At 46.1% G+C, this 25554-nt stretch overlaps 1 protein-coding gene across 1 annotated transcript in view; it reads left to right on the top strand.

Annotated features, from left to right (window-relative positions):
• twnk (twinkle mtDNA helicase) overlaps positions 1 to 24531 on the top strand; it is a 29559-nt gene extending 5028 nt beyond the window's left edge. The window contains exons 5-7 of the mRNA XM_084322373.1: positions 267 to 374; positions 6130 to 6271; positions 22282 to 24531. Coding sequence (XP_084178499.1) covers positions 267 to 374; positions 6130 to 6271; positions 22282 to 22653 — 622 coding nt within the window. The 3' untranslated portion in view covers positions 22654 to 24531. The remainder of the gene's footprint in view (positions 1 to 266; positions 375 to 6129; positions 6272 to 22281) is intronic.
• The last annotated feature ends 1023 nt before the right edge of the window (positions 24532 to 25554 follow it).

The raw sequence follows: 25554 nt of genomic DNA, 5'->3' as shown, positions 1-25554 counted from the left end.
AATCTCCGTGCGCCACCTGCCCCCCCCCCCCCCCCCCCACTGTTCATATGTTATTGTGTCAGTTTTGTCTCCGGAACTACATAGTGCAACTTTAAAATGAAATAAATTATTTCTTTGTGCCAAATGTTTTGCTATAATATTGTGATCACAAAATATTGTGATAATGGTGAACCCAGTATTGTGTATGGAATGGTGACCCAAGTGTATCATCAAACCCCTCTAGTTGCTGTTTGTCCTGATCCTCCTCTGTCTCCCCTCTCCTTTAGGACGGTTCTAGATACTATGCAGCATGCTGTCTACCTGTATGACATCAACCATGTCATCATCGACAACCTGCAGTTCATGATGGGCCAGGAGTATTTCTCAGTGGACAAGTGAGCGACGACTTGGCTTTTAGAAAAGTGGAAAACATCACTTTTCTATCTTTGTACATCCCTAGTCGGTATATCAACATGAGAAAAGCTGCCGCCTGTTATTGATTCTATATTAAGTCTGGATCGGCTTGAGTACTCGTTGTATTACTAGTACTTACCTCAACTGTTGAAATACTGCACCGAAATGCACATGTTGATTTTGTTTTTGTCAAGGTTGCGAGTTATTTTTAAATGTTTAAACTTTAAGTTATTTTTATGAGCTATTTCTTATACTGGTTTTGGAAGTGGTAAAAAAAACTAAAACAAAAAACGAAGCATTCAAATAGCAATTTCAGGTCTATCAGTTCTACTAAGCTTAGAGAAAGACTCCCCCTGAATCTTTGACTTACAGCTGATGAATACATATGCTGGAGCTGTTGAGATGCTGTACCTTTTCTCTTGAATAAGTCAGACAGAAAATGTTAATTTAGTTTTCATCTAGTTTTGATACTATACTAACTGTTTACTCTAGTTTTGATACTATACTAACTGTTTACTCTAGTTTTGATACTATATATTACTAACGTTAGGTTATGACTATAACCAAGTTCTGTTAGTTAGGGGCGATGCTTGGCATCGCCTTCTGCACTATCTCGCGTACGTGCACGCGTACTGAATAAACCACAAATGTACCTCTAATACCAGTATTAGTCTGACCACACCCCTCATCAGCTTACCTTCATAAGCAGGTGTGTGGTCACCTGCTCTCCTCCTTCCCAAGCTTTCACCACAAGGTGAGGACAAGGGCTGCAGCGGCGTCCGATGCCAAGCATCGCCCCTAACTAACAGAACTTGGTTATAGTCATAACCTAACGTTCTGTATCGTTAGTGGCTTAGCTTGGCATCGCCTTCTGCACAAGGGAGGCCAAGCGGAGCCACTTGGCTGACAAATACACCCCGCTGACAGCCCCCCAAAACCATCAGAACAGGGAGGGCCGAGCCCCCCCGACCCCCCCTAATGGAGGGTAGCCCCCCTATTAGGGACGTCACGGGAGGGCGACGGACCCGACCGTGCGAAGAGGCACTCAAGCAACTCAACGCACAGGGTGAGCAGACCGTGGCTTGACCCACGACTACACACACGCACAACCCGCATGCCACCCGGGAACGAACGGAGGAACAACCTCGTTACTGCCCCCAGAATCACGGGGTCAAGGGCAAACCCAACCCCGTGGCAAGGCCGTAGCAGCGGAGCACGAAGGAAGACCCAGACCCACCAAAAGGACTGGACTCCCTGGAATGGGGGCCCGGAGAAGTCCATGATGCCAGCATCAAGACCCCACCAGGTGGGCACGTAGTGCCCCGCCCCCCACATCGCCAGCGTATTCGGACAAAGGCCCCTCAGTTACTGCACCTGGTATTCCCAGGCGGAACCAACCAGGCCAGTAAGCCGAGCGGGCCCCGTCCCCCCAATAGTACACCGCCTGGCACACTGACCCTGCAGAATAGGCAGTCAGCATGGCCGTAAGCACACAAAAAAGGTTAACCAACGGAAGCAGGCAGCGCACCGGGGAAAAACCAGGCAACAGGCTGTTAACCCTAGCCTGGAGACTGCGGACGAGACAGGCGCCAGAGGGGACAGCTGAACACAGCCGCCCCGGCGGAAGGAGCGTAAGCTGGCGGTGTTGCATGACCAAGCCTCCATTTAACAACCCCCACCCAGAGGGGTCGAGGCAGAGAAGGCTGACACGATTGGCAGACGTCATGAACGTGCAGGGGCACCCTCAACCGGTGAACCCGGGAGTTGACACTGCTCCAACACACCAGGGAATCAACCACCTCGGTGTTACCCAATGCGGTGGTTGTTCCTATAACCCCTCAAGAAAAAACTCCAAAACACACCTGCGGGTATACACCGGCTATACCGCAGTACAAGTGTTTCAGTTTCCAAAAAGGGTTAACCCAGGCCTACGGGTCGCAAACATCACTTCGGACCGGGCCTGGCGGTACGGGAAGCACAGGGTCACCAGAGGAGGTCAAAAAACCACCCCCACAGGCCCCTCTTCGCCATGCGTGAGAGAGGAGCGAAAAACAATGGAGAACCAGCCCCTAAGCACACCGTACCTGGTATTCCCCGGCGGTCTCCCAACCAAGTACTAACCAGGACCAACCTGTGTAGCGGCCGAGATCCGACGAGATCGAGCGCGTACAGAATGGCATGGCTGTAAGCCATGACGACAGTGCTGAGTAAAAACATACCCAACCAGGGTCTCCATAGCGCTTAACCCTGTGACACCCAGACCGACCTGGCATTTTTCCCCCTGAAAAAAGCCCAAGTCCCTCAGGGTACCAGAACAGCAGATCTGCATCCCCGGCGGACAACGGGTTCAACTGATCTGGACCAGCGTGACCAGAACCAGTCCCGTGCCCTAACCACGCCGACATGCCTACTCCAGGAGAAGGGCAGATATGCGTGTTGATCTTAACATGAAAAGAAGGCGCCACCCAGACGTCGGGACGAACCGCGCCTGGTGGCCCACCCCAAGGGCGTGAGACCCCACTACATATGTTCAGATCCATCCCGTCATCATCCCCCAGACATGAACGAGGATCCGTCGACAACCCACCCAGGTCATGGGATGTGGTCGCCGGAAGAGGAAAAACCCCCATCTCAGTTGCTTTATAAAAACGCTGTTTCAACCACAAGCAACTAAGGCGTGCCAGTCAATCGCCTGTTTACAGCGAGCTAGCACTATACGTGCGTCGGGACACACCCCCATCAATGAACAGGCTATTTAGACCTGTCATTGAATCCCCAAGGCGCCCAGGGGAACGACAAGAGGGGTGTGACACTCCCTAACTCCAACACTTCTGGAATAGAAAGAAGGAAGCATCAACAGTATGTATCCCAGTCTACACAGCCGGGGTAAAAAATGTTCACATTTTTACATCCCACCACCCTCCCATAGGAAAGAGACGGGGATCCCCAGAGAGACTTCCCACGCGAGCTGTACAGATTGAAAAGAATATATTGCACCTTGAGCCATGTAAAAAACTGGTTTTAGGGCCTCCGGGGAAGAGGCACCGAACCCATACACACTCAATAAACGAATTGAATCGAATATACATACAATAGAAAAGGACCCTTCTAGAGGGTCCACTCACTTTGACAATCTGAGGAGGAAGGCTCTGTACTCTGATGGAGGCTTCCTCACATGGATCACATGGAAGAAGGAGTCCGAACTCACAGAAGGCCTGAGTAGGCGCTTGGTGAGGAGGAGCCCTGACCACCCCCCCTGAAAACAGATCCATCACATGGACCTGAACAGCACACGGAAGTCCTACCAACAGAGACGCGCACGGTGACGTACTCTATGGCGGGGGAATTCCTGCGGTGCACACGCCCAATATACCAGGCCGTGGGACCAGGAACTCCCTCCCCCCCCCCCCCCCCCCCCCCCCCCCCCGTAACGTGCCGAACCGCCACGTGACGGGAACCTTGAAGGACAGGGGGTGTACCCCTGACCGACAGAACAATGGGGAGAGGAAAGGTTACCAGTTCACCCCTTTACGACCCCACACCCATGATACGACGTAACGACAAAAAGAGAATATGACACAGTCATAGTCAGCTCTATGAAGCGTTTCACAGCTCCACACAGCGCACGAGCTAACCTGCTATCTGATTTTTACTAAGGAAAAACACAGAATAGAGAGGGCTCTAAGAACCCCGGTCCAACATACACATGTGCTTCTGTGGCCAGTACAACCCAGTTGTAGGTCACATGACACACACAACCCATCATCATCACAATGAGAGAATACATCATTCTTGATTAGTATCGACCACAGGCCTTGCCAAGCACACATGACAGCAACCAAACCAACTTCCCTTTAGGAAATAAGTTTCTCCAGCAGATTTAGCACAACCTCAGCAATCAAGCTGAGAGTTACATCGTATCCCTACCACACAAAAGACACAATTAATGCACAACATGTCTGATAGGAGGTGATAAAGTCCCCAGGGAACCGGGGGGGGAAAAACACAATCCTCCTATTTTACCCTCAATACGGCCAGTTAAAACAGGAAAACCTGTTAATGTGTGAACTCACTGTCCATTGTCATTACAGTCTGAGAAAGAACATTCTTTTACTCACTCGTCACCAAGCATAGCTTCATAGGTTAGTTGCCTTAGTAGTGAGTACACGGTACACATAAACACCATGATGTTTCTCACACAACAACCAGATCAATACATCACGACCTGCACGGAGAAGCTACTGCCAGTGACAAAAACAGCTCACACACAACCCGCAACGTATCTCAAATGCATTGCAACAACACACGTTTTGGGAAAAAAAAAAACACCGTCATTCACAATACATTTAGCAAGGTAAAACCAGAAGACGTGTTATGAGGGTCTGGCCAACCCCGTACCTGCCCGGAACGCAGATCAGCGAAGTGCAGTCACAAGCCACCGTAGAACACAGCCCTCTTTGTTGACGCAATCCCCGTCTAGGCTCAGGCAGGGTTGACGAACATCCCCTGTCAAGGATGACGTCGTGGTCAAGAGTGTAAAACATGTTAAAAATCAAAGCACGTTCAACAGAATAGCATCAAGCTAACGGCTGCTCCAACCGTTCGGGTGCTATCGCTTCCGCTCGCGAGACGCCGATCTACGACGCACGCGATCAGGAGCGAGCTCCCGGCGGCGCGCGAGAAGCCAAGCTACCCCGCGCCAGGCCACCGACCGGCTAACCGTAAGCTATGAACATGTAAACAATGACATAACACTCACCCAGACAGGCCGCCGTTCTGAACCCTCCTCACTTTTTAAGAGAAAAGAGAAAACAAGACGTCAACACCGCTTCACAACGGTGACATTAACACGTCCGGCGGAATCAGCACAGTACCAACTGGCCTGTATAGCTGACTTTGAACATGAATCTGCCGCTATCGCACATTACATGCACATATCCCCTCGTGAAGGAATACTCTCATTTGGATATGAAAGATGGGGTCTTAACACGGTGACAGAGAGAATCCACTCGTCCAGAACACACAGGGATCACCAGTGTCAATGGTCGCGGCCCACTAGTTAAAACTATAATGGTCGCCAGACCAAGGCCTTCTGTCGCCTAGACGGCTAAACAAAGGACCCTAGCCTGGGGCCGGTTTCCATAAACTTTGTCTAGTAGCCCCCATAGCACTAACAGACAAGTGGAGCCCGCCAGCAAACACTACTCACCCAACCTGGAACGCACCGCTCCTCACAACAGCGGCATGTCCGACAGTTCAGCTGTGGCCTGACAGGTTTCACCCCAACAAACACAGCAAGGAACTGCAGTTGAGAAGCATGCAGCGGCGTGCTCCCAATACGAAAACCGGTGGAGGGTTTGTAGAATGATCATCATCTTCTAGACACTCCAGTACGAAGACAATATCGCCGTATTTTCTCGAAAATAGTGAGAGAGAAAATAAAGATATGATGTCAACGTATCCTTGTTTCCCAAGCTGTTCCTAATCCAATTTCTTCCATCATGGTGTCAAGTGTGGGGATCTACCGAGGCACCTCTTCCTTGTGGTGAAAGCGAGAAGGAGGAGAGCAGGTGACCACACACCTGCTTATGAAGGTAAGCTGATGAGGGGTGTGGTCAGACTAATACTGGTATTAGAGGTACATTTGTGGTTTATTCAGTACGCGTGCACGTACGCGAGATAGTGCAGAAGGCGATGCCAAGCTAAGCCACTAACGATACAGAACTGTTTCCTCAGGTATGCCATCCAGGACCACGTCATTGGAGTGTTCAGGAAGTTTGCCACCAACAGCAGCTGCCACGTCACCCTCATCATCCACCCAAGGAAAGAGGAGGATGACCGAGAACTACAGACCGCATCTATCTTCGGATCTGCCAAGGTAAGGCTGGGAGAAGAACTCTTGATTCAAGGCATACTATGCAATTAAATCAATTCAGTATCTACATCGAACAGCGGCTAATTGTCATTGTTGATTTCATACAAAAACCTTTTTGTTCAGTGTTCAAATGTTGAATAAAATCCGTTTTCTTGAATGGAAGGTCAAAGGACCCTGACCCTGATACTGCATACTACCTCTACAGTACTATTGCCACCACTACTACAACAACATCATACTGCATACTACCTCTACAGTACTATTACCACTACTACAACAACAACATACTGCATACTACCTCTACAGTACTATTACCACTACTACTACAACAACATACTGCATACTACCTCTACAGTACTATTACCACTACTACAACAACATCATACTACCTCTACAGTACTATTACCACTACTACAACAACATCATACTGCATACTACCTCTACAGTACTATTACCACTACTACTACAACATCATACTGCATACTACCCCTACAGTACTATTACCACTACTACTACAACAACATACTGCATACTACCTCTACAGTACTATTACCACTACTACAACAACATCATACTGCATACTACCTCTACAGTACTATTACCACTACTACAACAACATCATACTGCATACTACCTCTACAGTACTATTACCACTACTACAACAACATCATACTGCATACTACCTCTACAGTATTATTACCACTACTACAACAACATCATACTGCATACTACCTCTACAGTACTATTACCACTACTACTACAACATCATACTGCATACTACCTCTACAGTACTATTACCACTACTACTACAACATCATACTGCATACTACCTCTACAGTACTATTACCACTACTACAACAACATCATACTGCATACTACCTCTACAGTACTATTACCACTACTACAACAACATCATACTGCATACTACCTCTACAGTACTATTACCACTACTACAACAACATCATACTGCATACTACCTCTACAGTACTATTACCACTACTACAACAACAACATACTGCATACTACCTCTACAGTACTATTACCACTACTACAACATCATACTACCTCTACAGTACTATTACCACTACTACAACAACATCATACTACCTCTACAGTACTATTACCACTACTACAACAACATCATACTGCATACTACCTCTACAGTACTATTACCACTACTACAACAACATCATACTGCATACTACCCCTACAGTACTATTACCACTACTACAACAACATCATACTGCATACTACCCCTACAGTACTATTACCACTACTACTACAACAACATACTGCATACTACCTCTACAGTACTATTACCACTACTACTACAACAACATACTGCATACTACCTCTACAGTACTATTACCACTACTACTACAACAACATCATACTACCTCTACAGTACTATTACCACTACTACAACAACATCATACTGCATACTACCTCTACAGTACTATTACCACTACTACTACAACAACATACTGCATACTACCTCTACAGTACTATTACCACTACTACTACAACAACATACTGCATACTACCTCTACAGTACTATTACCACTACTACAACAACATACTGCATACTACCTCTACAGTACTATTACCACTACTACTACAACAACATACTGCATACTACCTCTACAGTACTATTACCACTACTACTACAACATCATACTGCATACTACCTCTACAGTACTATTACCACTACTACTACAACATCATACTGCATACTACCCCTACAGTACTATTACCACTACTACTACAACAACATACTGCATACTACCTCTACAGTACTATTACCACTACTACAACAACATCATACTGCATACTACCTCTACAGTACTATTACCACTACTACAACAACAACATACTGCATACTACCTCTACAGTACTATTACCACTACAACAACATAATACTGCATACTACCTCTACAGTACTATTACCACTACTACAACAACATACTGCATACTACCTCTACAGTACTATTACCACTACTACTACTACAACATCATACTGCATACTACCTCTACAGTACTATTACCACTACTACAACATCATACTGCATACTACCGCTACAGTACTATTACCACTACTACAACAACATCATACTGCATACTACCTCTACAGTACTATTACCACTACTACAACAACATTGTTCTGAAGGATCAGATTAAACCGAATATATATATTTATTTATATATATATATTTAATTGTATTTGTATATCCCCTGATATCCCTTGTATATTCCTTGTACAATATGCATTGAATATCCCTTCTAGTCTACTGAACATCCCATAATAGTCTCCATTCTACCATTGGACGAGACCTTGGTGCCAGGTCGCCATACCCCTCAGACCAGGTTCAATCGTACCGCTCAACATGTATGGACAAGTCCTAGTTCCGCGTAGGAATATGTCTACCGCACCACTAATGGTACTATTTGTTCATAGTGCGTATATATACTGCGCTATTAAAGTAGAGCTTTCTTTTAGTCCAGTTCCTTACCCTCCAACAGAGTGACAGACGCAAAAGCCTCCCCGCGAACCACGTGTGGGCAGTAAGGCCAATTCGGCCCAGTATCGGCATTGAGACATCGTGTATATTAATATTTGAATAGTCATATTTGGCACTATATCGTCGAGTTGGACGTATTCTATTAAGCTAATAATAGTCTATTCATATATAGTGCCTCGTGCGGTAAGAGTTCTATAGTAATCAGCACCCCCATCGTTTCGGGCATCAGCTGGACGCTTATCCAGGGTGGTTGACCCCACGTGAAGCTGCACCCGAGGAGCTCCAGGCCAAAGAGCGAGTGGACCTGTATATTGGATTATTCTACCGACGACGGCTAGCCTTCCCCGGCTTGGATTATGCTTTGAGTACTTTGATTATTCTATGGATAAAGGCCAACACTGCGGTGTGTTGGAAATACCCCCCCCGGAGAGGACGACAGGTGAGAAGACGCTCTACACGACGAGGTCGCCTCACGTCTCTCCATCGTGGACCGGAGGACGCCGGCCACAGAGAGTCCAACTGCTTTCATCTGTGGATCGAGGATCGCTGGGCACCGGGTCGCACGACTGTGGGCTCTCCCAGGATACCCTCGGCCAGACGGGATACAGCCAGACTCTACCCCCCCCCCTCCAGCTGTCCTACAAGCAGTCGGAACCTTCCCCTAGTGTATCCAGCTATATAATCATTCAAGTATCATTGCTATTGTTCCCTAAATATTCCAGGTTGTATATTTGCTTCCTGCGCAATCAGAGATTGGACATTCGATATTGATCTACCTACGAATACTCATTTGCCATAAAAGTGCATACTATTTCAAATCATAAATGTAATTAAGTGATCGTTGTACATACCTTTTGCTATGTATTAAAACTCAAACTTTCGATTTGGTACATTTGTGTTGGATCCGTTTCATCAGGTGGGAGTGTTTATCATAATTATTTATACCTAGTACTGGGTGGCCAGAGTCTAAAGTACAAGAGGTAGTGGTAGTAAGTATCATATCTAACAATACAGTCAGGGAATTGTACCCCTCAGTTACAATTGGTCCTTCGAGCCGGATGGTAATCAGTGTAATATTAATATAGTGTTATTAATATTAAAATGGCCTATGATGAACACTCCACGAAACGATCCTCCTAACCAACAACGCCCGCGGCGCAAACGACAGCTCCCTCAGTAACTAGAGGCTTACGCTGTCAGTCAACAACCTAGTCTTCTACCAACAGTAAACGCGGTAAAACTAGAAAGTAAAATTATGTCTAACCCTAACGACCAGGCTACCCCGACCATAGAGGCCCCTATGGGTTCTAACGTAACTGACCCAGCTCACGGTGGGGACCAGGGGGAACCAGACATGACTTTACACCCCGCCAATACCGAAGAAGTAGTCCCCGACGAGTCCCGGGAGGAAGACAACACTACCGAGAGAGAACTCGGCACGGAAGAAGATGAGGAGAGCACCGTGGAGATAGAGCTCCAAGACTCCGCACGGAGTACCCCAAGGGACGGCTCCCCTATACAACCGTCTTCTCCCAGCGAGGCAGAGAGGACACTACAGCAGGCATTCCTCGTCAGCCTGAAAGCCTCTACTGAACGCGATAGACTCCAGGGTGAACGCGATCGATTGCAGATACAGCAACGGAGCGAAGAAGAGCACATACGCCTGGAAATAAGACGCATTCAGATGGAAGAGAATATGGCAAGAGACCGGGCCGACGCCCAGCGCGCCGCCACCGGTGCCCAGAGAGAATCGGATCTCACCAAGCGCGAAGCCGAGCGCGACAGAGCACAAGCGCAACTAATAGAACAGCTGATCAGAAGGACAACACCCCCTCCCTCCACCAGAGGCTCCAGGAACTCGTCTAGACATCACTCCAGGGCGGCATCCCCTAGCCGAGTAAGCGACCCTGAACTTGAACAACAGACGAGGTTTATACCCCCCGCAGACCCCCTTCCCCAACCGGTCCAAGCGAGACCCAGCCACCGGGAAGGAGCAGCATACACTGCGGAGAGGCTAAATCAGAGACTACAAGCCCTGGATGACCTAACGGAAGACGAAGAGGAAGAGGAGGAGAACCACGCCCGACGACAGCACAGTACTCTACCGGACCAGGAGGTCCAGTACAGCCCAGGCTATACCCCCGCGGAGCTGCGCTTCAGACCCCCGACGCTATTCACGGGTGAGCACGACGCACGACCCGCACCGAGGAACAGCACCTGGACCAGCGGGCCATGGTACACAGCCGGTACCAGCCCACGCCAAGGAGTAGGAGGAGACTCGCCTAGGAGGCCTCTCCCCCAACGCTCGCCGATGTATCAACAATCCGCGTCATACATTGGCACACCTATGGTACCAGACTTCACCCAGGAGAACCGGGCCCAGTATACGGAGCTCCGCATGTGTCTGGAGACAATGTTGGTGGATGTCATTGATGAACGCCATAAATACGCGATACTACTGAAGCATTTAAAGGTACCCCGCGCGCACAACATAGCGCTCGCCTACGCCACTTCCACGACCCCATACACCGCAGCGCTGGTAGCGTTGGACCAGAGATATGGACGTATATGGGATTACGTGATCCAGGAGATCAGGCACATCGACCGCCTACCCCCAGCAACAGACAATCGAGCACTGGACGACCTGTCCATCAGAGTGCAGTCCCTAGTAGGGATGCTGGGAGCGCAGAGGGAAAAGGGTAGGCATGAACTATACGCCAACTCAAATGTAGAGAGGATCTTGGAGAAGCTACCGCCCGCCCGACAGGAGCGCTTTAGGCGGCAGAGAGACCACCGAGACCCTAATGGCCCCGAACCGAACCTCCTCGATCTAGCCGACTTCCTGGCGAGAGAAGTCAGCAGCTTACGGCTAGATACATTCGGACGGAGCACCCCTGGCTCCAGAGAAGGAACCAGGAGACTAAATGATGGAAGAAGATCGGTGACTGTCATGCACCAATCGAAGTCAGTGCCAAGCAGTAGGAGCCACAGTACCCCCTCAAGAAAGGAGAAGTGGAAGATAGTGTGCCCCTACTGTGAGAAAGAACACTGGCTGTCACAATGTGACTCATTCCCCAAGATGAATGCGGAGGAAGCGAGTCAATGGATAAAGTCCAACAGACGCTGTTTTCGCTGTGCGCGATCACACATGGCAGCCGAATGCCGCTTAAAGAAAAAGTGCAGTCGGTGCGATGGAGCCCATCTGGACATACTCCACGACAGTAACAGACGGCGGCCTCCACCCGCACCATCAAGCAGCAAAGCAAGCGTCATGTACATCGACCCCGCCAGCAGCAGCGGAGCCAGAGTGCTCTTAAAGGTAGTCCGTGTGACATTGAGCTACCAGAATAAAGTCATGGACACTTACGCCGTCCTTGATGACGGGTCAGAGAAGACCCTTCTGCTCGCGTCCGCTGCGGCCCAGCTAGGGCTGCGGGGGAGCGAAAACCAAATGACAATTCGGACAATAAGAAGAGATTTGAAAACGATAAAGGGCGAGAATGTCTCATTCTCTATCGCAGCAAGCGGCCAGCCCGAGCGACGGTACAGGATTACAGACGCTTTCACCAGCCAAGAAATAGGACTCTCGCGGTACACATACCCCGTAGCCAAGCTGATGGAGAAATATGTACATCTACGCAAGCTACCGATCCCACTCATAGACGGTGCTACCCCGACACTGTTGATAGGCTCCGACCATGCAGACCTCATTGTCCCGATAGACCGGGTTCATACCGGACCCAGAGGCTGTCCTGCAGCAGTCGAGACCCGCCTAGGATGGACTCTCCAAGGCCCACTCGCCAAATCTCTCAACCGAACCACAGCCACTAGCTGTCTCCACTCCCGAGTCACAGAGGGAGACACCGCACTCCTGCAGCATGTAGAGAGGCTATGGACCTTAGAACAAATGCCCTTTAAGAACGAAAAGAAAGACATTCGCTCTAAAGACGACATCTACGCCATTAACCTCCTCGAGACGGGAACAAAGAGAGTCCCAGTCAGCGGCGTGTTGAGATACGCCACGCCACTCCTGCGGCGGGAAGGGATGCCTACCTTTCACGCAAAGAAAGACGCCACAGAGCGGTACCTACTAAACACAGAGCGGCGCTTAGCCAAGGACCCCGCCCAAGAAAGTGTATACCGCGCTGAGATTGAGAAGCTCATCACAGCGGGACACGTCACAAAGATTGACATTAAAGAGGCCGACCAGACGACTGAATCGTGGTACGTGCCCCACCACAAGGTTCATCACAACGGCAAAGACCGCATCGTGTTTAACTGCAGCTACCAGATCGGATCCCAAAATCTGAATAAAGAGCTATTGCCCGGTCCTACACTCGGCCCCTCCCTACTAGGCGTACTACTCCGCTTCCGCCAGGACAAGGTGGCTATCAGCGGGGATATCAAAGGGATGTTCCTGCAGGTGAGATTAGTAGAGGAGGACAAGCCCCTGTTGCGGTTCCTATGGAGAGAGAGGCCAGGAGATGAGCACCCAGCCATCTACCAATGGGAAGTCCTCCCTTTCGGAACTACATGCAGCCCATGCTGTGCTACATTTGCACTACAGAGACATGTCGCAGAGGACCCAGCAGCGGACGAAGAGGTCCGATACAGTGTGAAGAACAGCTTCTACGTAGATAACTGTCTACAAAGCGTTTCGACCCAGGAAGAAGCCGAGGCTCTCCTACTTAAACTCCGCGCCTCTCTGATCAAAGGCGGCTTTGATCTCAGGCAGTGGGCCAGCAGCGATCCGCACGTACTGCGCAGCCTCTCCTCCGAGGACAAGGCAGCGAGCAGCGAGACCTGGATGGCCACAATCCCAGGAGAAGCCCAAGAGATGACACTAGGACTAGTGTGGCGCTTCAAAACAGATTCGCTCCACTATGGACACAAACCCCTGACCACGGAGCAGGGAAGGTCGACGGCAATACCGACCACCAGACGGAGTGTGTACAGAACACTCGCCCGACAATATGACCCGTTAGGATGTATACTACCGTACACCACCAGGGCAAAGATGATTGTACGAGCATTGTGGGACAAGGACCAGGGCTGGGACGACCCCATTCCCGCACACCTTGCATCCACCTGGAGAGAGTGGGAGATGGAACTCCACTCACTCCCAGGCGTTAATATACGCCGAAGCTACTTCCCACCCACGGTGAGGCCAGAGACATGTAAAATGGATCTACACGTCTTCAGTGACGCCTCCGAGGTCGCCTACGGATCAGTAGCCTACTTGCGGGCCCAAGAAGAGGGGGGAGAGATCTACACAGCATTCATCCTCGCCCGCTCGAGAATAGCCCCACGCAAGCAACAGTCTATCCCACGTCTAGAGCTCTGCGCAGCCCTCGCAGGAGCGCATCTAGCCACGCTCATCCAACGTGAGCTCACCATTCCGGTGCATAGAACAACCCTGTGGTCAGATTCCACGACAGTACTCGCCTGGATCAAATCGGATTCATGCAAATACAAAGTCTTCGTGGGAGTCAGAGTCACTGAGATTCAAGAGTTAACCGGAGAGTTAACCGGAGAAGCAAACTGGCGCTATGTTGATACAAAACACAACCCAGCTGACGTCATCACCCGGGGAATGTCCCTAGATGACTTAACCCGTCATAACATCTACAGTGACGGACCAGCATTCCTCAAGCTCCCGGAAGGAGATTGGCCCACGCCCACCCCGAGGGAAGCAAGTGACGAGGAGGCTGAGAATAAGAAACCCATGTTCTGTGGATTGAGCACTGTTGTCTCCGCAGACCCCAACATAGACGATTGCATTACCATAGAGAGTGCGCAGCAACGGACATTCCTGCGGCACCACCCAGAGATTAAGTCCCCCGCTGATATGTCAGCAGCTGACTACGAGGAAGCAGAACTGCTTCTACTGCAACGAGCCCAGAGAGACTCGTTCCCCGATGAACTAGACTGTCTACAGGGAGGAAAGCCCGTCCCATCAGACAGCAGATTGATTCATCTGGCCCCCGAGAGTGACACACATACCCTCATCAGAGTGGGTGGTCGCCTGCGGAGAGCCCCCAATTTACCGGATGACATTAAGTACCCGATCGTATTGAACAGCCGACACAAGGTCACAGAGCTGATTATAAAGAAATACGACGAGGATGTACACCACGCAGGAGCAGAGAGAGTCTTCGCGGAAATCAGACGTCGTTACTGGATACTTCAAGGAAGAGAGGCGGTGCGACGCTTCCAGCGAACCTGTCTAGACTGCCGAAAGTGGCGCGCGCAGCCCAGCATACCACGGATGGCTGACCTACCTCCATGTCGCCTCCGACTCGGCGACAAGCCATTCCACTCAACAGGCATGGACTGTTTTGGCCCGCTGCACATAAAGAAAGGAAGAGGCACCGAGAAGCGGTGGGGTATTGTATTCAAATGCATGACCACCAGAGCGATACATATCGAGCTCCTTCCGACCATGAGCGCAGACTCATTCCTTATGGCCTTCCGAAGATTCACATCACGGAAAGGAAAACCGTCTACATTATTGTCCGATCACGGGACAAACTTCAAAGGCGGAGAAAGAGAGCTGAGGGAGAGCTTCCAAGCTATGGGCCCAGAACTTAAGACCCACCTCGCTCCAGCCCAGATTGACTTCCAATTCAACCCCCCAAACGCACCCCACTTCGGTGGAACTTGGGAACGAGAAGTACGTTCTATAAAGACAGCCCTGTACGCAGTACTTGGGGCCCAGACTGTGGCGGAAGAAGTCCTAATGACAGTCCTCACGGAGATTGAGGGAGTATTGAACTCAAAGCCCCTCGGTTACGTCTCCAGTGATGTAGCAGATGTCGACCCAGTCACCCCCAACACCCTCCTGATGGGGCGGCTAGATCCCGCGTTACCCCAGACAATGTACCGGCCTGAAGAAGCGAACGGCCGACGAATGTGGAGGTACAGCCAAGTATTAGCCGACAAGTTTTGGAGCAGTTTCCTACTGCACTACCTACCGTCTCTACAGACCCGCCAGAAGTGGGTAAAAGAGAGAGACAATTTGACGGAAGGAACAGTCGTCATGATTATTGACCAGTCACTACCCAGAGCTATGTGGCCGGCTGGCCGCGTAAGCAAAGTGATCACCGGTGCCGATGGCAAGGTCCGAGCAGCTGAAGTACTCGTCCAGGGGCGCATTTACACCCGTCCTGTGGCGAGGCTCATAGAACTGCCCCGACTCCCAGACACAATCGATGATGACCATGACCCTATGACTTTGTGAGTTGACTGACCCTTACAGCGAACCCTTGAGTGGTAGACAGTGCGGTTAATCTGTCTCTGCTTAACTAATTGGGTTGGGACCAATTAGGGTGCGGCTGTTCTGAAGGATCAGATTAAACCGAATATATATATTTATTTATATATATATATTTAATTGTATTTGTATATCCCCTGATATCCCTTGTATATTCCTTGTACAATATGCATTGAATATCCCTTCTAGTCTACTGAACATCCCATAATAGTCTCCATTCTACCATTGGACGAGACCTTGGTGCCAGGTCGCCATACCCCTCAGACCAGGTTCAATCGTACCGCTCAACATGTATGGACAAGTCCTAGTTCCGCGTAGGAATATGTCTACCGCACCACTAATGGTACTATTTGTTCATAGTGCGTATATATACTGCGCTATTAAAGTAGAGCTTTCTTTTAGTCCAGTTCCTTACCCTCCAACAGAGTGACAGACGCAAAAGCCTCCCCGCGAACCACGTGTGGGCAGTAAGGCCAATTCGGCCCAGTATCGGCATTGAGACATCGTGTATATTAATATTTGAATAGTCATATTTGGCACTATATCGTCGAGTTGGACGTATTCTATTAAGCTAATAATAGTCTATTCATATATAGTGCCTCGTGCGGTAAGAGTTCTATAGTAATCAGCACCCCCATCGTTTCGGGCATCAGCTGGACGCTTATCCAGGGTGGTTGACCCCACGTGAAGCTGCACCCGAGGAGCTCCAGGCCAAAGAGCGAGTGGACCTGTATATTGGATTATTCTACCGACGACGGCTAGCCTTCCCCGGCTTGGATTATGCTTTGAGTACTTTGATTATTCTATGGATAAAGGCCAACACTGCGGTGTGTTGGAAATACCCCCCCCGGAGAGGACGACAGGTGAGAAGACGCTCTACACGACGAGGTCGCCTCACGTCTCTCCATCGTGGACCGGAGGACGCCGGCCACAGAGAGTCCAACTGCTTTCATCTGTGGATCGAGGATCGCTGGGCACCGGGTCGCACGACTGTGGGCTCTCCCAGGATACCCTCGGCCAGACGGGATACAGCCAGACTCTACCCCCCCCCCCCTCCAGCTGTCCTACAAGCAGTCGGAACCTTCCCCTAGTGTATCCAGCTATATAATCATTCAAGTATCATTGCTATTGTTCCCTAAATATTCCAGGTTGTATATTTGCTTCCTGCGCAATCAGAGATTGGACATTCGATATTGATCTACCTACGAATACTCATTTGCCATAAAAGTGCATACTATTTCAAATCATAAATGTAATTAAGTGATCGTTGTACATACCTTTTGCTATGTATTAAAACTCAAACTTTCGATTTGGTACATTTGTGTTGGATCCGTTTCATCAGGTGGGAGTGTTTATCATAATTATTTATACCTAGTACTGGGTGGCCAGAGTCTAAAGTACAAGAGGTAGTGGTAGTAAGTATCATATCTAACAATACAGTCAGGGAATTGTACCCCTCAGTTACAAACATCATACTGCATACTACCTCTACAGTACTATTACCACTACTACAACAACATCATACTGCATACTACCTCTACAGTACTATTACCACTACTACAACAACATCATACTGCATACTACCTCTACAGTACTATTACCACTACTACAACAACATCATACTGCATACTACCTCTACAGTACTATTACCACTACTACAACAACATCATACTGCATACTACCTCTACAGTACTATTACCACTACAACAACAACAACATACTGCATACTACCTCTACAGTACTATTACCACTACTACTACAACATCATACTGCATACTACCTCTACAGTACTATTACCACTACTACAACAACAACATACTGCATACTACCTCTACAGTACTATTACCACTACTACAACAACAACATACTGCATACTACCTCTACAGTACTATTACCACTACTACAACAACATCATACTGCATACTACCTCTACAGTACTATTACCACTACTACTACTACTACATCATACTGCATACTACCCCTACAGTACTATTGCCACTACTACAACAACATCATACTGCATACTACCTCTACAGTACTATTACCACTACTACTACAACATCATACTGCATACTACCTCTACAGTACTATTACCACTACTACTACAACATCATACTACCTCTACAGTACTATTACCACTACTACAACAACATCATACTGCATACTACCTCTACAGTACTATTACCACTACTACAACAACATCATAGTGCATACTACCTCTACAGTACTATTACCACTACAACAACAACAACATACTGCATACTACCTCTACAGTACTATTACCACTACTACTACAACATCATACTGCATACTACCTCTACAGTACTATTACCACTACTACAACAACAACATACTGCATACTACCTCTACAGTACTATTACCACTACTACAACAACAACATACTGCATACTACCTCTACAGTACTATTACCACTACTACAACAACATCATACTGCATACTACCTCTACAGTACTATTACCACTACTACTACTACTACATAATACTGCATACTACCCCTACAGTACTATTGCCACTACTACAACAACATCATACTGCATACTACCTCTACAGTACTATTACCACTACTACTACAACATCATACTGCATACTACCTCTACAGTACTATTACCACTACTACTACAACATCATACTACCTCTACAGTACTATTACCACTACTACTACAACATCATACTGCATACTACCTCTACAGTACTATTACCACTACTACTACAACATCATACTACCTCTACAGTACTATTACCACTACAACAACATCATACTGCATACTACCTCTACAGTACTATTACCACTACTACAACAACATCATACTGCATACTACCCCTACAGTACTATTACCACTACTACAACAACATCATACTGCATACTACCTCTACAGTACTATTACCACTACTACTACAACATCATACTGCATACTACCTCTACAGTACTATTACCACTACAACAACATCATACTGCATACTACCTCTACAGTACTATTACCACTACTACTACAACAACATCATACTGCATACTACCCCTACAGTACTATTACCACTACTACTACAACATCATACTGCATACTACCTCTACAGTACTATTACCACTACAACAACATCATACTGCATACTACCTCTACAGTACTATTACCACTACTACTACTACTACATCATACTGCATACTACCCCTACAGTACTATTGCCACTACTACAACAACATCATACTGCATACTACCTCTACAGTACTATTACCACTACTACTACAACATCATACTGCATACTACCTCTACAGTACTATTACCACTACTACTACAACATCATACTACCTCTACAGTACTATTACCACTACTACAACAACATCATACTGCATACTACCTCTACAGTACTATTACCACTACTACAACAACATCATAGTGCATACTACCTCTACAGTACTATTACCACTACAACAACAACAACATACTGCATACTACCTCTACAGTACTATTACCACTACTACTACAACATCATACTGCATACTACCTCTACAGTACTATTACCACTACTACAACAACAACATACTGCATACTACCTCTACAGTACTATTACCACTACTACAACAACAACATACTGCATACTACCTCTACAGTACTATTACCACTACTACAACAACATCATACTGCATACTACCTCTACAGTACTATTACCACTACTACTACTACTACATAATACTGCATACTACCCCTACAGTACTATTGCCACTACTACAACAACATCATACTGCATACTACCTCTACAGTACTATTACCACTACTACTACAACATCATACTGCATACTACCTCTACAGTACTATTACCACTACTACTACAACATCATACTACCTCTACAGTACTATTACCACTACTACTACAACATCATACTGCATACTACCTCTACAGTACTATTACCACTACTACTACAACATCATACTACCTCTACAGTACTATTACCACTACAACAACATCATACTGCATACTACCTCTACAGTACTATTACCACTACTACAACAACATCATACTGCATACTACCCCTACAGTACTATTACCACTACTACAACAACATCATACTGCATACTACCTCTACAGTACTATTACCACTACTACTACAACATCATACTGCATACTACCCCTACAGTACTATTACCACTACTACTACAACATCATACTGCATACTACCCCTACAGTACTATTACCACTACAACAACAACATCATACTGCATACTACCTCTACAGTACTATTACCACTACTACAACAACATCATACTGCATACTACCTCTACAGTACTATTACCACTACTACAACAACATCATACTGCATACTACCTCTACAGTACTATTACCACTACTACAACAACAACATCATACTGCATACTACCTCTACAGTACTATTACCACTACTACTACAACATCATACTGCATACTACCTCTACAGTACTATTACCACTACTACAACAACATCATACTGCATACTACCTCTACAGTACTATTACCACTACAACAACAACATCATACTGCATACTACCTCTACAGTACTATTACCACTACAACAACATCATACTGCATACTACCTCTACAGTACTATTACCACTACTACAACAACATCATACTGCATACTACCTCTACAGTACTATTACCACTACAACAACATCATACTGCATACTACCTCTACAGTACTATTACCACTACTACAACAACATCATACTGCATACCTCTACAGTACTATTACCACTACTACTATATCATACTGCATACTACCTCTACAGTACTATTACCACTACTACAACAACAACAACGTCATACTGCATACTACCTCTACAGTACTATTACCACTACTACTACAACAACATACTGCATACTACCTCTACAGTACTATTACCACTACTACAACAACATCATACTGCATACTACCTCTACAGTACTATTACCACTACAACAACATCATACTGCATACTACCTCTACAGTACTATTACCACTACTACAACAACATCATACTGCATACCTCTACAGTACTATTACCACTACTACTACAACATCATACTGCATACTACCCCTACAGTACTATTACCACTACTACAACAACATCATACTGCATACTACCTCTACAGTACTATTACCACTACTACTACAACATCATACTGCATACTACCCCTACAGTACTATTACCACTACTACAACAACATCATACTGCATACTACCTCTACAGTAGTATTACCACTACTACTACAACATCATACTGCATACTACCTCTACAGTACTATTACCACTACTACTACAACAACATACTGCATACTACCTCTACAGTACTATTACCACTACTACAACAACAACATCATACTGCATACTACCTCTACAGTACTATTACCACTACTACTACAACAACATACTGCATACTACCTCTACAGTACTATTACCACTACTACTACAACAACATACTGCATACTACCTCTACAGTACTATTACCACTACTACAACAACAACATCATACTGCATACTACCTCTACAGTACTATTACCACTACTACAACAACATACTGCATACTACCTCTACAGTACTATTACAACTACTACTACAACATCATACTGCATACTACCTCTACAGTACTATTACCACTACTACAACAACATCATACTGCATACTACCCCTACAGTACTATTACCACTACTACAACAACACCATCATACTGCATACTACCTCTACAGTCCTATTACCACTACTACAACAACATCATACTGCATACTACCTCTACAGTACTATTACCACTACTACTACAACATCATACTGCATACTACCCCTACAGTACTATTACCACTACTACTACAACATCATACTGCATACTACCTACACAGTACTATTACCACTACTACAACAACATCATACTTCATACTACCCCTACAGTACTATTACCACTACTACTACAACATCATACTGCATACTACCTCTACAGTACTATTACCACTACTACTACAACACCTTACTGCATACTACCTTTACAGTACTATTACCACTACTACTACAACAACAACTTACTGCATACTACCACTACAGTAATATTACTACTACAACACCTTACTGCATACTACCACTACAGTACTATTACCACTACTACTACAACACCTTACTGCATACTACCACTACAGTACTATTACAACTACTACAACCATACTGTCTACCTCAGTTAAACCTTTCACCTTTGAACCGTTTCCAGGCCAGCCAGGAAGCGGACAACGTGCTGATCATGCAGGAGAAGAAGCTGGTGAGCTGTCCCGGCCGCAGGTCCCTGCAGGTGACCAAGAACCGCTTCGACGGAGACGTGGGCATCTTCCCCCTGGAGTTCCTCAAGGCCTCCCTCACCTTCGCAGCCCCCATCAAGGGCAAGCAGCTCAAGGTCAAGAAGGCCGAGGAGGAAGCGACGGGGAAGAGCGAAGAGACGACCGCCAAAAAACAGACGGCGGAGAAACCGGCCAAAGCAACTAAAACTCCCCGGGCCGATAAGAAAGCCGTGGCAGGGAAGACCACCAGTGGAGGACGAGAAAACTGTCCCAAACAGATGATGGTGGGGGATCATTCATACAGATGAGGTTACACAGGACCGGGGAGCTGATCTCTAGTCAGTACTTAATGTCACCTTCAGAAGCTGATCTCTAGTCAGTACTTAATGTCACCTTCAGAAGCTGATCTCTAGTTGGTACTTAATGTCACCTTAAGAAGCTGATCTCTAGTCAGTACTTAATGTCACCTTCAGAAGCTGATCTCTAGTCAGTACTTAATGTCACCTTCAGAAGCTGATCTCTAGTCCGTACTTAATGTCACCTTAAGCCATATCGCATTATTTGTGTTTCCCATACGTGGATTTATTTGTGGCGACCCACCACAATATGGAACAGGCCCACCACAATATGGAACAGGCCCACCACAATATGGAACAGGCCCACCACAATATGGAACAGACCCACCACAATATGGAACAGGCCCACCACAATATGGAACAGGCCCACCACAATATGGAACAGGCCCACCACAATATGGAACAGGCCCACCACAATATGGAACAGACCCACCACAATATGGAACAGACCCACCACCACAATATGGAACAGACCCACCACAATATGGAACAGACCCACCACCACAATATGGAACAGACCCACCACAATATGGAACAGACCCACCACCACAATATGGAACAGACCCACCACCACAATATGGAACAGACCCACCACCACAATATGGAACAGACCCACCACAATATGGAACAGACCCACCACAATATGGAACAGGCCCTCCACAATATGGTACAGGCCCACCACAGTATGGAACAGGCCCACCACAAATAAATAAACGGATATGGTAACACATTAAACCTTGTACATCTTGTATGTACACATCCTTTCCACTGCCGTCCCAGTTTGCTGCCACCTCCAACTATTTGTCCTTGAGTTGGTCCCCAGGCCACCTGTGTGCTTAGGATGGGTCAAATGCAGAGAATTATTAAATAACCTGAGATCCATTTGGAAACAAGACGTAGTGTATGTATTATGGATTAGGATGTGAAAGAAGAGTTCTGTTAATAGATGAAGAATTATGTTCATGATGCAACATAGAGGCAAGTTTATTATAGGTTGAAAGTCCCAAGGTCGATGCTTTTCAGATGGAATGAAATTTGGGAAAAATTCAAACTGAATTTGAAAATGATAGCAGAAGTATTTAGCAGTTGGTCCTTAATCTGAACGGATTGAACCGTGTAGGGCACTTCACCAAAACATTTATTTTGCACATAATCTCGCACATATCCCAAGGCTTTAAACTGTTATGCATTAATTTATTAATTGACAGTTAATGCGTTAGAATAGCCTCCGTTATCAGAGGACACTGAATCCTTGTGTTATGTTAATTACAGCTCAATGAAATACTGTATATGAAAGAAAATTGCAATCGCTATTGCAATCCATATCTCGATTCTTTCATTGACATAATTTCATTGAGCTGTAATTAACACAACACAAGGATTCAGTGTCCTCTGATGACATCAAGGGGGGAGATATTCAAACTCATTAACTCTCAATAATAACTGTCATAAACTCAATGAATGTGTGCAAAACAGTTTAGAGCCTTGGGGTATGTGAGATGTGCAAAATAAATCTGTTGTGGAGTGCCGCTTTTTAAAACAACTGCTCTGGGTAAGACTGAATTCTCTTGTCAACGGTTGATGGAATTATGTTAAAACAGATTGTTCCTTAATTTTTTGAAGGAATACTGTGATACACTGGTGTTTATGTGTAACTGTACACTGTTCATGCTCTGAGTGAGAGCCTCTGGGTTTCTCAGACCATTCATGCTCAAACACTATCTCTGTAAGTGCTTGTTAAGATGAACGCACTTAATGCACATTTCCCCATATGTTTATTTTCTAGAGTGTCGATTAACATGAATGAACTGCTGCTAATTTTCATCAATAAAAAGCTTGTAAACAAAGCTGATGTTTGTATTGACTGCATTCTATATTTCAGCCGATAGGGGGAGCTTGTGCCTAACTCATGAGAGTTCAGTTTGTTGCTAGAGAATGAAGACGTCACTATGTTATGTTGCTGAGGGGGAGGGGCGTTTGCTTACATCTGCAGAGCTTGTAATTAGCTTACGAAAACGTGTACTATAATTACTATTCAGTTATTCTATTTTATGCCGCCATAAATCAAAACAATAATTTTGCGGCCCTGTGAAAGACGTAAACCTGGAATATGTTTGTAAACAAACGTGTGGTTCCTGCCAGTGAAACAGCTTTCTAGCCACAAACAATTTTCCTCAGAGGACCGTAGATGAGAAATCATCCATTCATATAATAATTGTGATGGTAGCGAAATTCAATAATCGATACTAAGTAACATTTTCTGACTCCTGGGTGTGTTATTGTTACTACATTCTGTTTGAAAACATCCTAAAAATAAGAAGTAAATTCAAGTTTCAAGTTTCTTTAATAGTTGTCATACAGAAGTACAGAATACTTTCATACAAAATGCTTCTTACTGTTACGCTCCAGAGACTGTGCTAGACAAGATAGTATCAAATAACATAGTATAGCATGTAATTTAGAAGTAGAAAATGAGGTCACAGTGTTCAGTATAGACATATGTACAATGTTCGATGCAGAATAGACGTAACTGAGTTACTATATAATATACAATACTATGCAGTGTACTAATGTACAATACTATATAGTGCAAAGCAGAAATGGGATGAGGTACAATTTAGGTACAATTTACAGTAAGGTGTACGAGTTGTAGTGCAATCCTTCATCAATAAATATAAAGTGTGGGGAGTGGGTGCTACAGTGTGTTTGTTTAAAGTGAGTGTGTGCTATAAAGTGTGTGGAGTGGGTGCTACAGTGTGTTTGTTTAAAGTGCGTGTGGATGTGTGTGCTATGTGCGTTTGATGGTTGTTGTGTAGTGTTCATTGTTCGTTTAGCAGCCTGATGGCCTGGGGA

The sequence above is a fragment of the Notolepis coatsorum genome (assembly GCF_963971535.1).
Source record: "Notolepis coatsorum genome assembly, chromosome: 10".
Lineage (NCBI taxonomy): Eukaryota > Metazoa > Chordata > Actinopteri > Aulopiformes > Paralepididae > Notolepis > Notolepis coatsorum.
This window is presented reverse-complemented; position numbering and strand designations above follow the sequence as displayed.